The 13,702-nt window shown below is 36.4% G+C and overlaps 1 protein-coding gene across 1 annotated transcript in view; it reads left to right on the plus strand.

The window, feature by feature from the left end:
* The first annotated feature begins 63 nt into the window (after window positions 1-63).
* Window positions 64-13,702, plus strand: part of LOC114516808 (epithelial splicing regulatory protein 1-like) — a 39,567-nt gene continuing 25,928 nt past the window's right edge. Inside the window, exons 1-2 of the mRNA XM_028536391.1 lie at window positions 64-288; window positions 512-646. Of these exons, the coding sequence (XP_028392192.1) occupies window positions 166-288; window positions 512-646 (258 nt within the window). The 5' untranslated portion in view covers window positions 64-165. The remainder of the gene's footprint in view (window positions 289-511; window positions 647-13,702) is intronic.

Below are 13,702 nucleotides of genomic sequence, written 5' to 3' on the forward strand. Positions count from 1 at the left end.
CAGCCAATCAGAACGCGCGAGCTTGCTGATATTTCATCGCATCTGCTAAGCCCTGTTTTCGTCGGCTCAGGTGACTTCGTTGCCAGTGATATTTGCTGCATTGAGCGAAGCGCAGCGTAATTGTCGCAGGTCTACAGCCGTCCGTATAAGTCGTCCTTGCTCAATATGCTCGACGAAGATTCGCCTAGAATGGTTATCGTAGCTTGCGAACCTTCGCAATGCGACGGGGATAATTTCGATCGCTCCTTCGTGCTTGCATACATCGTTTACGATCGAGCTCATGACAAGGTATTATTCGATCCTGTTATCATATACCCCCTTGCATAAATATATATGAAAGATCTGATCAGTTCTGTTTCCGATTGTTGTGGGTGTGATTATATATTCAGCAATTTGAAAACATCGTTCGCAACATTCTTGCATCCGTGCTTGTATTTCGCAGCACAAGGAAGGGAATATCCGATATACTTCGTATGTATGTTTACATTTTGAAACCGTCTTTCAATTGCAGACTTTGGCGAGTTTGGAGAGAATCATACGGCCCAGTGCGAGTCCGGAAAGGCCAGACGATTTGCAGAACTGTGCTTCGGTCGAGTCGAACGACAGCGACGAAAGAAATTGTTCGCTGGAATTTTGGTTGCAAAAGGTAAGTGTGTATGTATACATCATATTCCGTGTGTTTGGGTAACCGAGCTTTACGCGTGTTGTTCTGAACGATTGTTTAGCCGGTCTTTGTCCAAAATGCATTGTTTTTGCCGTCGGGGTCAGTTTATGATAGATGTCACAGAAGAATGCTTTTGTGTCTTATCCCACCAAGCATACACTTAGGTCAATTGCTACATGTTTGCGAAAGCGAGCGTAACGCTAGTTGTGGTTTCGTCTTGTGCCTTTCAAAACCCGCATATATTTGATCGGTGACAATGTACAGACTCGACCCTGGTATCGCGACCTTTTTCGGTCCGTCTGTGTACGTAGACTGCTCCAGAAATGCCCTGGGAGTGCACTGCTTGCAAGGTCTATAAAGTGATTTCGTACTAACCGCCATTTGCTGGCATAATTTTCCGTTAACACACTCAATCTCGCTTGTAATTATGCGAAAACATGCGTGTTCATAAAATATTCACAGCGTATTCGAGTATTCCAGCCAGCTTATTATAAATATGAAGATGTTTTCCTGCGTGTAAAAACCAAACAATATTTATTCCAAGGTCAATGCGTTTGGAAGCAAACTCAGTATACATATATGAATAGTGCTCTCAAACGTGCGGTTCGATATTTATAACTTGATCATCGCTTTGTATTTCATCGGAAGTATAAGGGCAGCGTGAAATGGTTACATCTATGGCACTCGTGCGTGCATTTCGCATGAAACAAATTGATGGACTTATTTAGTACGCATTTGTATGTATATATTGTGATTTTAGCGGCCACGCGCTTTTTTAGTGAATGCAGTAATAACCGTGAAGTTGTGCACGTCGTTTTGTAATTTCGAACGTTTCGATATTTCGTGTTGATAATGCCGCGAAGTTTATATAAGTGCAGGAAGTTTTTCATATGAAGTTTATAGCTTATACGCGTAGCTCTACACAGCGTTGCCTCGGTGCTAAGATTTAGTTATTTAAGCAGCATCATATGGCGTTGTGTGTAAAGTTTGAACGCGGCGTTTCCTTGATGTAGGACTTCGATATACGTCTCGCTGGTATTGGCGGTGTTGCGAACTGTATTTTTCACATTCGCTTTCCCCTTGATTCAGCTAATTACTTGTGCTTGTGACAGCGACATATTGACAGGAGGCGGGCATGTACCGCTTGGCGAAGTGTTGCCAGACAATCGTATTGCCTTGACCAATCACCGAACGTAGTGCGTTGGCAAATGCCAGAGTTACTTTTATACAATATATATATGTGGTGACATGTTGTCGTCTTTGGCGGGCGCTGGCATTTTGCCCTGTCGCGTTTTCAAAATAGCTCACAAATGGTAACAATGCTTATATAGCTTTCATAGTAGTTGAGAAGCAAGTCAATTTTAATATTGCAGTCGCTGTATACAGTATATATATAGCCTTAGAGGTCTTTCTTGCAATTAGATATTTCGTTCGTCTAAAAAAGATGCAAAAATCTTAGGGTTTATTATGGAAAGCATATTGATGAAGAACCATTACATGTTTGATATAAAAATGCCATCATGCATGCACTTAATGCAAATATAGTCCCTGCAATTAATCTTGTATAAATAAGTTATACTTTTCTTTAGTCGATCTTTTCCTGCGATGTAAACAAAATGTACGTTATGATCATTTCACATTTGAGGATTGCCATTAAGCATTGTTCAAGAAACATCCGCCTAAGTAAATTAAACTGAATATCTGCATGGTCGTGCAGCATTCGGCCATTTTAATAGCTTTTTTCGTCAGTCTCCCATTTGGACAGATCGTAGTATTTTATAACTAAGCCTGTACGTTTAATCTTTTGGCGTATTGCTTACTATATATGTGTCTATATGAGTGGCTGCTTTTCCCTCGCTTTTAAATTCAAGCTTTTTGCCATGACTATATAAGTATAAAACATTTTCTCTCAGAAAAATACCCACAGCTTTCTTTAAACTTTTAAATAAAATCACGCATCGTCGACACTGATCGACATTTACTGTAGTGATATTGTACAATTGTATATATTTATATGAATTACACTTAATAACACTTTATTAGTATCTATTATGCATATTATATTATTTATATATACATATATATAGTATAGACTTTTATAAATAAGAATAACTGTTTACTCTCTGAGATGATTTCTTTCATGAAAAAGTTGTCGCTTTTTTCATTTTCCTGTATTTCGAGATCTAATCTATTGCACATATATAGCTTGTTCACCATCGACATTGAAGTTTCGGTTCCGTTAAAGTCAGCAAGACTTCTATAATATATCAATGCATAGACTTCTATTTGTACGGCTCAACAGACAACAGTAATTTTTTTGGTCTCCCTTAGCGATTATAACGTTTCATGCATGCGAAGCCGTACCATATCGGTATATGGCTCCACTTACAATTCGTCATGCACGATTTTCACTATTCCAGCCTTATCATCGCGGTGATTTCAGAACCAAGATTTGTATTAAGACTTGGCGGTATGAAAACAAACACTCCAGCAGTAATATTAATATCGCTATCATCATCATGCATAGTCTGGAAGTGGAGGCATTTCTTGTAAATTCTGTCTAAATCACCCTCAAGGCATGTGAAAACGTTAAGAAGCAACTCTACACAGAGCCGCAATCTTGAAATTTTTATAAAATTTACAGTATTGTTTTCAAAATTTGCACATATTTTTTCGCCTACCATTATAGCAAAACCATAAACACATTTCCACGTGAAATATATTATATGGTAAACAACCGCGCGTAATGAACCAAATTCCTTTGGGGCGTGTGTATGTATTTTCCACTGTTGTCTCAAGATCTGTTATCTGACCGTTTAGTCTAAACTTTGCCTAATCGGATTAAAGTGTTAAAATGGATAGTCTGTTTTTTAGTGGTGACGGAAACGCACTTGCAGCAAGTTGATAGGCATAGCCTATATATTTAGCATGTACTCCGAGGTTCTGAAAACTGGGTTTCAGGTTTATAAAACTCTTCCTCTTTTTTCAAACCTTTCGTTGAAGTTATACATGCAGCAAGAAAGAGCCAACATCTGAATTAAGCTCTTTACTTCATCATTCTTTATGCACACTTTCCTTGCGACAACTTCTGTCTCATTAAGAGGTTTTAACCAAAATTCAGAAGTTCCAATCACAAATCCTTTTGTGGTCCGCATATCGCCTTCAGCAGTCATTGATCAACTTCCGTCAACTTTGATCAGTGTGACGTGGGGGTTTAAACTGAAACTAAAAATATTATAATCTGGTACTTTTTTCTGGAAGAAATTATTAATATAAAATTAGGGTAGATCTTCATGAAAGGGCAAGAAAGGCACTATATTCAGTGCCAGCCAGGGTCAGGCGTGATTTTCATACAAAACTATTACACCATATAGCTAATGAGTAATGTCTAAGTGGTTTACTGTCAATGGAATCTTTCAAAGTCATGAAATTAAAGGTATAATACAGTCAATGTTCAGTTCGACACTGCATGCGCAAAATTTCAGTGATTGTATATTATAAATTAAAATTTAAGAATCGTGTCTTTAAAATGAGCTTTCTTTAAGACCGGGAAAGTTTCCGCTATCCTATATAGGTAACAAGAGTCCAGCACTGTTTCACTTTTATTTCACTGATTTTCAACAAAGACTTTAATTAAAGAACTTTGTTTGTACTTTCCTGTATGAGTCAACGATATTATTATAATTCTTGATAATATTCCAACCATTTTCCCGATGTTACGAGATTCCCATGTGACAAAATATCACTCTTCAAATAAACTCGAATAACGCTCTCGATAACATCCGCCGAACTGCAATTTACGAGGGTCAAGGTAAGTCGTGTGCAATTATACATAAAAAATACGTATAATGTAACTATCGTTATTCTTCCTCCGGTACGATCGTAAATATTAAGAAAACTTCCTCCTTTTCCGATTTTTTCTGACAATTTTCATTCAGTGTTCATGTGTAAACTTGCGCTTGTTTATTCGTTTTGATGACAATTTCAAGTGTCCAAAACGGTAGCTCAAGTTTGAAATATCTTGCACTCAAAATCCTTGCTGCTGTTTTCTTTCAATTGATGCAAACGAGCGAATAGTTTCAAATACTGCGATGTAAAAGGTGCCCTTATCAGAACATCAGGAACTTAACCACTCCCTGGCATCTGTCAAAGGGCCAAAATTACACCTGAAATTGCATGCCGTAGAAATTTTTCTAAATAACTTCATGGCCTCATAGGTTTGACCCATATTGAGGAAGTTTTGGGAATACCACCGCTCTTTGCATTACCGTGAATTCCCATAAATTTTCCCTGTACATTGCGGTTGAATATTAGCATAGGTTTTTACATCCTGTTTGTGTCAAAGCAGCGTTGTCTGACTGATCAAAGATTCGCGAGTCAGCACTCGTCAGGTTGATATGATTGCATGACGAATTTACATGGATTGATTGATTGGATTCAAAGCAAAATCACCCCGACAAAAGTGAGTGAACGTTTTCTTTCAATATGCTTGAAGTAGAAATTAGGTTCAGAGACTTTCATTCTTTCAATTTCCTATACTATGCGCTTGATTATAAAGAAGGCTGTTCATTCTGTCTGAGTCATTTCACGATTCTGCGTACATATTTCCGTCAGAGTTGCTAATTTTGGTGATTTTGTAATACCTGCAGTGTGAGTGCAAGAGGGCGGCATGCCCATTCCGAAAATTATATTATGTTGAAATATAAAGTCGTGGGAACGCCATTTATACCTGCATATAATCTTCCGTCTTCATAATCCACGCTTTATTTTAAAAGGAAATTCCATTGATTACTTTGGTTTTGAATGTGAAAGCACTACAAAAAGCGTGCATGTTTTCGGTGCATCAAAATCCATGGGATTTGAGACGACCTTTGATTTTCCGACACGAGACACTTTTGAAATTAAGATCCGTCTCTTACGCGCTTAATCCGTAAAAATTAGCATCCGTGTCTTGTTGACAACTGAAAAGTCGTGTTTGGCGATTTTGAATAGCAAATTATCTATAAGTTTATAATGGAACGCTGAAATATGTGAGGATAATTTTAACGATATAGCTATGATAGCTATGACTACGTATAAGTCGACCGTTCATGCATTCGACTTGTTCAATGTTGTTATATGCTGTATATTTTATGTACTTTAAACGGAACTGGAACGAGCAGATATTGTCAATGCACGCCCGTAATCTCTTAGATAGATAGCTGTAGATTATAAACACTTTGCCAAAACCACCTGCATCCCGCCTAAACAAATATCCATCGTTGTTGCGTTCATGCATGCCGCGACAAGATTGTCGAGATGTTGTCATTCCAAATTTGAATGTTATTTCATTCTTCAAAGTATGTTGCAAAATAGCTACTTTTTGTCACGTTCCTTTCTGTAACTTTACCATCCTTCAATGTTAAAGTACAGGCCTTATAAACGTTCATAAACGGTTTGACATTTATTTAAAAGATTATCATCGTCACAAAAGGGCAATCTTTGCCTGGCATCTCATTGTTGACTTTTCAATTGATCTGTTTTCGGGACAATAGACGTCTGTGAAAGCGGATTATCGACGCCGTTTTTGATATAATTCGTGCACACTGTTTAGACTATACACACTCTCTCAGGTTAATGGCCGTGATGTTTGAGGCCAATATTGAAAAAAAAAAGTAGTCAAACACTGAAACCGACGAAAACTCCATCAAGGCGGATGAGTGGTGTTTCGCTGCTGTTGCCGCAAACGTCGAAAATCAGATTGCCGAGTTAAATTCTCCTTATTTCAGGTACATGATAAAACAAGTCAAGATAATGTAATTTCTATAGCCCACGGTTATAGCTACCGCTTAAACAGTTACCGCATAGTTATTGTGTTAATTATTTTTGTCATTTCCTAAAAGTGCTTTGCGATCCCTGAGTTCATAACAATTGTTCATGCAATTCAATCGTCAACAAAAACCTTTAGTCTGTCGATGGAAAGAGGGCTACCTGCTAGGCGCTCGAATTATTTTCGAACCACAATTGCATATTTGCAGGTGGAATCTGTGAGCAAGGTAACACTCCATTTTCTATATGCTAATTCGTATTTTCTCCAATTTTAATTCGTTCTATTCGATGTACGAGGTTCATGCGATAACGTTTAAATTGTGGGATGAGCATTCAAAGCGCCGAAGAATTCCACGAGCCTTGACCGTTTGAGTGAAAAAAGAATCGGCGAACACTGCATATTTCAACTGTCAGATCTCCGCGAATGTTATCTTTTAAACCCTGGCGTATTACGGGCGCCAAACATTTAAGATAAGACTGTTAGTAAATATACCGCTGAACACAATACATTAACGAACCAATGATCGACATCAGCAGAACAAAAATATACAAATTCACTATTGATATATTGTTGTTTTCACTTTGCCCTTTGCATGGCGTATAACTTACGAAATTTGCTCGCAAAATCAAAGCGATATTTGCATATACAAAAAGTGTACAATGTATATGAGGTCGTGTTTAGAAGTCCTTTTAGTTTTAGGCTGTTATTTTACCGTCAACTATATTAATACAGCCAAGTAAACTGTTTTAAAACAGTTAAATAATATAGTGAAAATGCAAGTGGGATAATTATAGTTCCTGGTAATTTGGCTATAGTTTACATCAATCAGTTAGTAAATAATATATGCATGGTTTCACTTTTTTGTCAAACTCGAGAGATATGGATGATTAATAATTGGGGATCTATATTAATAATATTCCTTCTAAAGACCCTTTTGGTTTTGTTAAATACGATAAATTAACGCGGTGATGGGTTTGTTTATCAGTGGTTTAAATATTATATCTCGGAGGAAATGCGCGTGTATTATTTTTTTGTGATTCATTAATTTTCCGTTTAGGTAATTACTATACGAATTATTGAAATAAATATTGACAATGGATAAAAACGGTGCATTTTCCTGTTCATTAATTTTGTATATGGAGTTTTTGAAGTCTAGCACTAAGTAAAAATGAATTCATGATACATCACTTAAAAAGGTGCCATCGACAGATAGTGCTACTTTTGGAGTCCTGCTTTTTTGAAGAAAAAAACTATAGCTTACGCCAAATTCTTGTTGCATGATTATTCAAATTCAACTATAAACACAGCAGTATTGCAGTATGACACAACAATCAGTGACACGGCTTTCGCGTCGTGTTGCAGTTAAAAGGTTTTAGGCGCCAGCTGTCTGGCTGCATGGCATAGCCTAAATCCTAAACGCCATGTTGACTCTGGCGTGTTTAATGTGTGCAGAGAAACCAAAAACTCGAAGTATTTGTAGCTATTTCTGCATTTATGCGCCTTTGTCAATATTTTGACAAGAATTTTCGCCATTCCCTCAACATTTTTGCAATTGCATGCAAACAGTGAAAAATGAAAATCGAAACATTTCCGCATTATGAGTTCTGTTACTATATATATATGTAATACGCAAAGTCAAAGACACGCGGGTATCTGTGAACATCGTATATCTAGTATATTCTCAAAGTTAATTCTGTTCTAAGAGAGTATATATGTGGAGATAATAGCCCTGGCTTTCTGGTTCGATTCACACTTTTTTTTTCAAAAGTCACAAGACTTTGGTGTACGTTCATTAAGGCCTAGTTCATACGTCGCATTTTGGTCGCGTCGAATGCAATTCAAACAATAGATAATGAGATGATAAGCCTCATTTAGCCTCATTACCATCTCATCATCTATTGTTTGAATTGCATTCGACGCGACCAAAATGCGACGTATGAACTAGGCCTAAGATGTACAAATTTGTCGTGCGGTTAAAAAACTCTTCTGTTGTGACCAAGAAAAAATATTCATGATTTAAAAAAGCAGGCTATAAACTAAAAATTAACACTTAAGTTTAAGCGGCACAGTGCATGTCACCAGCATGCGTTCTTCAACTAAGTACACCGATTCTATTGCCGCCAATAGAGACAGAACTTAGCTACATGCAAGACCCATGCAAGACTACCTAATTCTAAAATCAAGCCCTCCCTCGACGTGCATAATCGCTATATGTCCCTCTTAGTCTACTCTTACCCTATATCCAGCTATTTACCATTTACACACGTAATTCAATATCATGAAATATATTCCTACAACTTATAGTAATCGCACTTAATTTTTTTAAATGTATCACCCATATCGGTCTCAAATCAGTATTGTAGCAAAATGGATTTGATTTACAAGCTTTTGGGAGCAGGACTGATTCGGCTGTAACAGATTAGCTATTTTAATTAATCATAGAATTTTTGCAGCAATCGCCAATAAGTAAAAAGCAAAGGAATTATAATGCATATTAGGCTTGTTGTCCACTGTCATAGTATCTTTGATCACAGCTGGACTTCGCTCAACCAATTCCCATGGGTATCAAGAATTTGTAACAAGAATGAATGCAGTAATTAAATTCTATATAATTTCAGGAAATTCTTATAATACACGAATTTATCTGCACCCGAGAAATTCCTATTGTAATCACACAGAAGTTTTGATAGTGTTCACCAGGCCTTAAATAGTAATATATAATATATTAGGGCCTCTCTAATATCAAGATTGTTTTTATATCCTAATTTCCATATTAACATTGTCTCGATCGGCTCACAATTACCCACGCATTTGGACCTGTCATTCAGTCGTGCTGTGATGTTAATGTTTCAATTTGTCATAAATGTTGTGTAATTAATTCGTTATTCATAGCATTATCCGCCTCTTAAAATGCTCAAAACCAATATTGCAAACATTCTCATTGTTGTCGAACATAATGCTTCGGTACACAAAAGCCAAATGGCGGATGCTCTCGTGAACTCAGTTCACCTGACCTTCGCACAATACAATGATTGTCAGTCACGGCTGGATACTGACACCTTAAAGCCATAAAGAAGATGAATGCCAATTTCCCTTGATTTCCAGCCTCTGCGATTTCCGGATTATCTGATTCGTCCGAAAATAGCAATGCACAAATACCCGACATTTCAAAGCTAATTCACCAACTGGTCGGAATTTAAAAGTTCCAAGTTTGTTTGGTAATATCATTGGGATGAATATGTACTCTCGTGTTTTCGGGGATTCAGTCAGGCATGTTTTAGAAATTAACGCCAGTTACTCTCCCATGCACGGACTGCGTTTAGGTAGGGCATCATCTTGTCAAAATTTAAGACGTCCTTTTACTGGAAATCATTTAGTCGTAGATAGCAGCGAAAAAAAAATTCTGAGACATGATTATTTTCAAAGTATGTAGCGTCTATATTCATTTTAATAATTCTTGTTGTTCTGAGCAGGTGGCGCTAGCAATAACATCTAAGGAGTTGGCATGTTTCAATTAATAGACAACAAGTCTTCCATTATAATGGTAATTGCATTTATTGAAACGCCTATTTATCGCATCGAGCAGAAAACTGTATTTCTGTAGGATATCAGTACGACACAAAATGCTTCTTTTGAGAACTCTCCCAGTATAATATAAACGTAGAAATTTCTTGGAAATTACCTTTGACAGTGAAATTCTACTGACAAATATTCTATATTACCGCCTTAGTAAATGCATTCGAGAACGCTTGCCAAAAGTGTTCATGTGGGACCACCCAAGACCAATATATTTATGTTTGCATTTGTGTGAAATTGTTAAACAATAGGTTGATAAGGTTTTTCCTCTCTATATGTTATGACTATGGTAGCTTAGACTAAGGGTCGTAAAGTTCATTCGAAGAGGCGTCTTTGCTTGGTTCCTGCGCGTAATGAAATATGAACAGACCTTTGCTTGAATTGCTTCAACCTTAATTTTCCCTTGCCGTAGACAACCAAGGCCCGTCTCTATACATGAGGTAAGTGCATGTCGTTCTGCGATCGATTCTGATCATAGGGAATTTCCTATCATTCGGATTTTTCTGAACCTAAACTCTAGTTGACTCACTAAAACGCATACCGAGCCAAAGTGTCGTTAGATATTAAAACAATGAATCATATTTTAGAAATATTATCGTTCGAAATGCAAACATAGCGTTTGTTTATATTAAGGACTTCACGCCACCTTTATATATTATATATTTGCGCCCTTGTTTCCATACAGGCTGGTATATTCAAGGGGAGATGCATGTTCACCTAGTTTAACGAGCCTAACAGTAAAAGCCAAACATGCATAAACACAGATGATTAAGTATTTTAGTGATAAGATTAACTTTTGGGGGTTTTAATTTCAGTATACAATTTATACGTGGAGACACATATCTGGTCATAATTACTGTCTTATTATACAGAACAAATAGTCTAGTTATACAGAACAAATAATCAGGTGTTTGAAGTCGTTTTTGCATGCATGCATATATACATACATTAATAAATGAAAGAGCGATTTAATGAATAGAAATTTGAGAAGAGATAAAATATACCGCTGGAGTGCATGTGATGCAAAAACTTCCCCAAACTGGTTAACTTATACCAGTTATTCGTTCCCATTTTCCCAATCATGCAAGTATAGGGTACTTTGATAACTTTCGAAGGGAAAAGTTAAAGTGTGTTATGGAATAACTCTATTTTTTAGTCTAGAAACAAGGGATGTATCGCTAAGATCATCTTGTAGGTCAGGGTCGTGTATTATATCCAATTATGTCCTTGCTCATGCACAAGCCAATTATTAAAGTGCGTTGCGGAAACATCCAATATAATATGTGATGTTTGTAGAGTGTTTGAATGTGGGCCAGAATATAGATTTGATTTGGAAAGACTTGTAAATAAAGGATGTAAAGCATGTGTGCATGTCGCGACCAGGAATTGCTCCAAGACATTCTCGACAATTTCTGTTTAAAATCGAATAGAAACTGCAAAACATAGCTTTTTGTTAATGTATGTTTTTATTATTCTATATGTACTGATTTCACTTAGCACAAGTAACACGAGCTAAACACTACATAATGGATTAAAAAAGTAGAAAGAAACATTGAATGTTCTATAAGATATAAATTCTAGTGCATGTTTGTCCAAAATATTACTCTAGGTCTTGTTATAAAACTATGGTTGATTTATATTTTTAAACATTAAGGAAAGTCGGACTTGAATCAAGCCTGGTGAGTCGCGGCCCCTAGCTAAGTTCGGAAATGCCATTGAATGTTTTTTGTATATTTGTCAGTAATCTTTTATCGGCCATATGCTCTTTTTATTCGGCAGAACTATGCACAAGTAACGTCTTAAGCATTTCGTTTCTCATGCATGGGGCTTCTTCCATACAATCAGGGAATAATATATATCTTCCTTGTTTTAAAAAGAAAGTCGATTGGAAGCCAAAGTCTGTCATAGTTGCTCCTTTGATTAAAAACTATAACACAGCATTGTTAAATTTACCCTTGTTGCTATTTCTAATAATTTCTTTTTATATTTCCTTATATAGTTTGTGTATCTTCTAACTGAACACGCCTCTTGTACAGGGCAGTTCATCTAGGGTCTAAAACATGTTCTGCATGTTTGTAATTTTCCCACCGCTTTCTATATATACTCTCTGCATGTATATCCTGTTTGTTCCTATCCATTGATTATTAGGTGACCTGCTCTGATTTTTCAATTTACATGCAAGCCGGCAAATCCTGCTGATGAAATTTAAAAAATATCGTATAATATATTACTTTTTGACCTATCACTGGATATAGGTTCCAAGAATGCTTCTTGAAAAGACTCAGTTAGTTAGAGAATTCTATAATAAGGTGATAAGCGACCAAAATAAAATCATTTCTCGACTTTTCAGGACGCTATATAAAATAGAGTTGAATGATCAGCCGAGACGCATAGTTTTCCAATATTAGAGAGACGATAAGCATTTGTATTAATTGCCCAAGCTTCTATTTTAGAAAGATAAACATTCCAAGCAACCTAGAGTCGATGGCTGCAATATACAACCGATTTAGAAAGTTATATAAAAATGGAGGGAAAGTATTTTATTTATACGTTATATTATTGATTGAGGACTGGATGCTCTTCGCTAAACTGTCACTTAAATGGCGAGGAATACGGCATTTTTTCAAAAGGGCTTGTCCCAAGCGGATTTTCACTTTATTAAGGTTTCAAGGCTGTTGACATATGTATTAAAGTTTATAGGTGAGGTATTTATTAAATTCTATGATTTTGACCTAACTTAATTTTGATCACGATACACATAAATAACCTGCTATGCTTATAGGATCCTATTACTGCACATTTTATATGCATGTCTGGTATTGCATTCATTATCTTCAAGTCTACTACTATTTGCACCATGTTACTCACCTGAGGTCAGTTGTATCAAGCCCGTTTAGCTTAAACGGTGGATAAGTTCAAAATAGAAAGCAAGTCTATCGTTGTATTCAACAAGCGAACTAAATGTTTTTACCTTAATACAAAGATACTGTTCACAACTACATATTCAGTGCATAATATTCAAGTTGACTCATTCAAGAGAGATGTAAGAGTGTTATTTAATTTTGACTTATCCACCGTTTAAGCTAAACGGGCTTGATACTGTCCATACCTGAGAATACATATAAACATGCATTCGTTTATGGCCAGCGTGTTTATTATTGACCGGTGTACAGGATTCCTCCTTAAAAATGTGTCAGTGTTTGAGATAAATCTAGCTTCCACGATTTATACGTATATATATCTTGCAAATCGCTTAAAATCGATAATGTTCAAGTGTTCCCTGAGATAAATATGAAGATTTCAGTCGTTTCCAAAAGTAATTCTAGGAATTTCTGCTTTGCTTTTACAATAATCAAATGAATGGTGCAGTGACCGCATTGTCTGAATTCCAAATTACCACTGAGACGCAAAGGAACTGAGAGCAGAAAATCTACTCGCTGTTTTAAAAGGAATTTTCTGACAAAAATATTGACTCTATTATACATATAGGCTATTATTCTCTATAGTTATAGAGCTTTGCAGCTTTACAAGAACAGCCTTTACTAAATAAGTCTGTTTTAGGATTGCCGTGGAATGTCTGATCGCCGAATAAAAAAACATGAGTCTATTGTTTATACATAATTACCATTTAATCCTTGGTTTTGAAGGCCAAC

This window comes from Dendronephthya gigantea, unplaced genomic scaffold (genome assembly GCF_004324835.1).
Source record: "Dendronephthya gigantea isolate DGI-Jeju-01 unplaced genomic scaffold, DenGig_1.0 000006F, whole genome shotgun sequence".
Lineage (NCBI taxonomy): Eukaryota > Metazoa > Cnidaria > Anthozoa > Malacalcyonacea > Nephtheidae > Dendronephthya > Dendronephthya gigantea.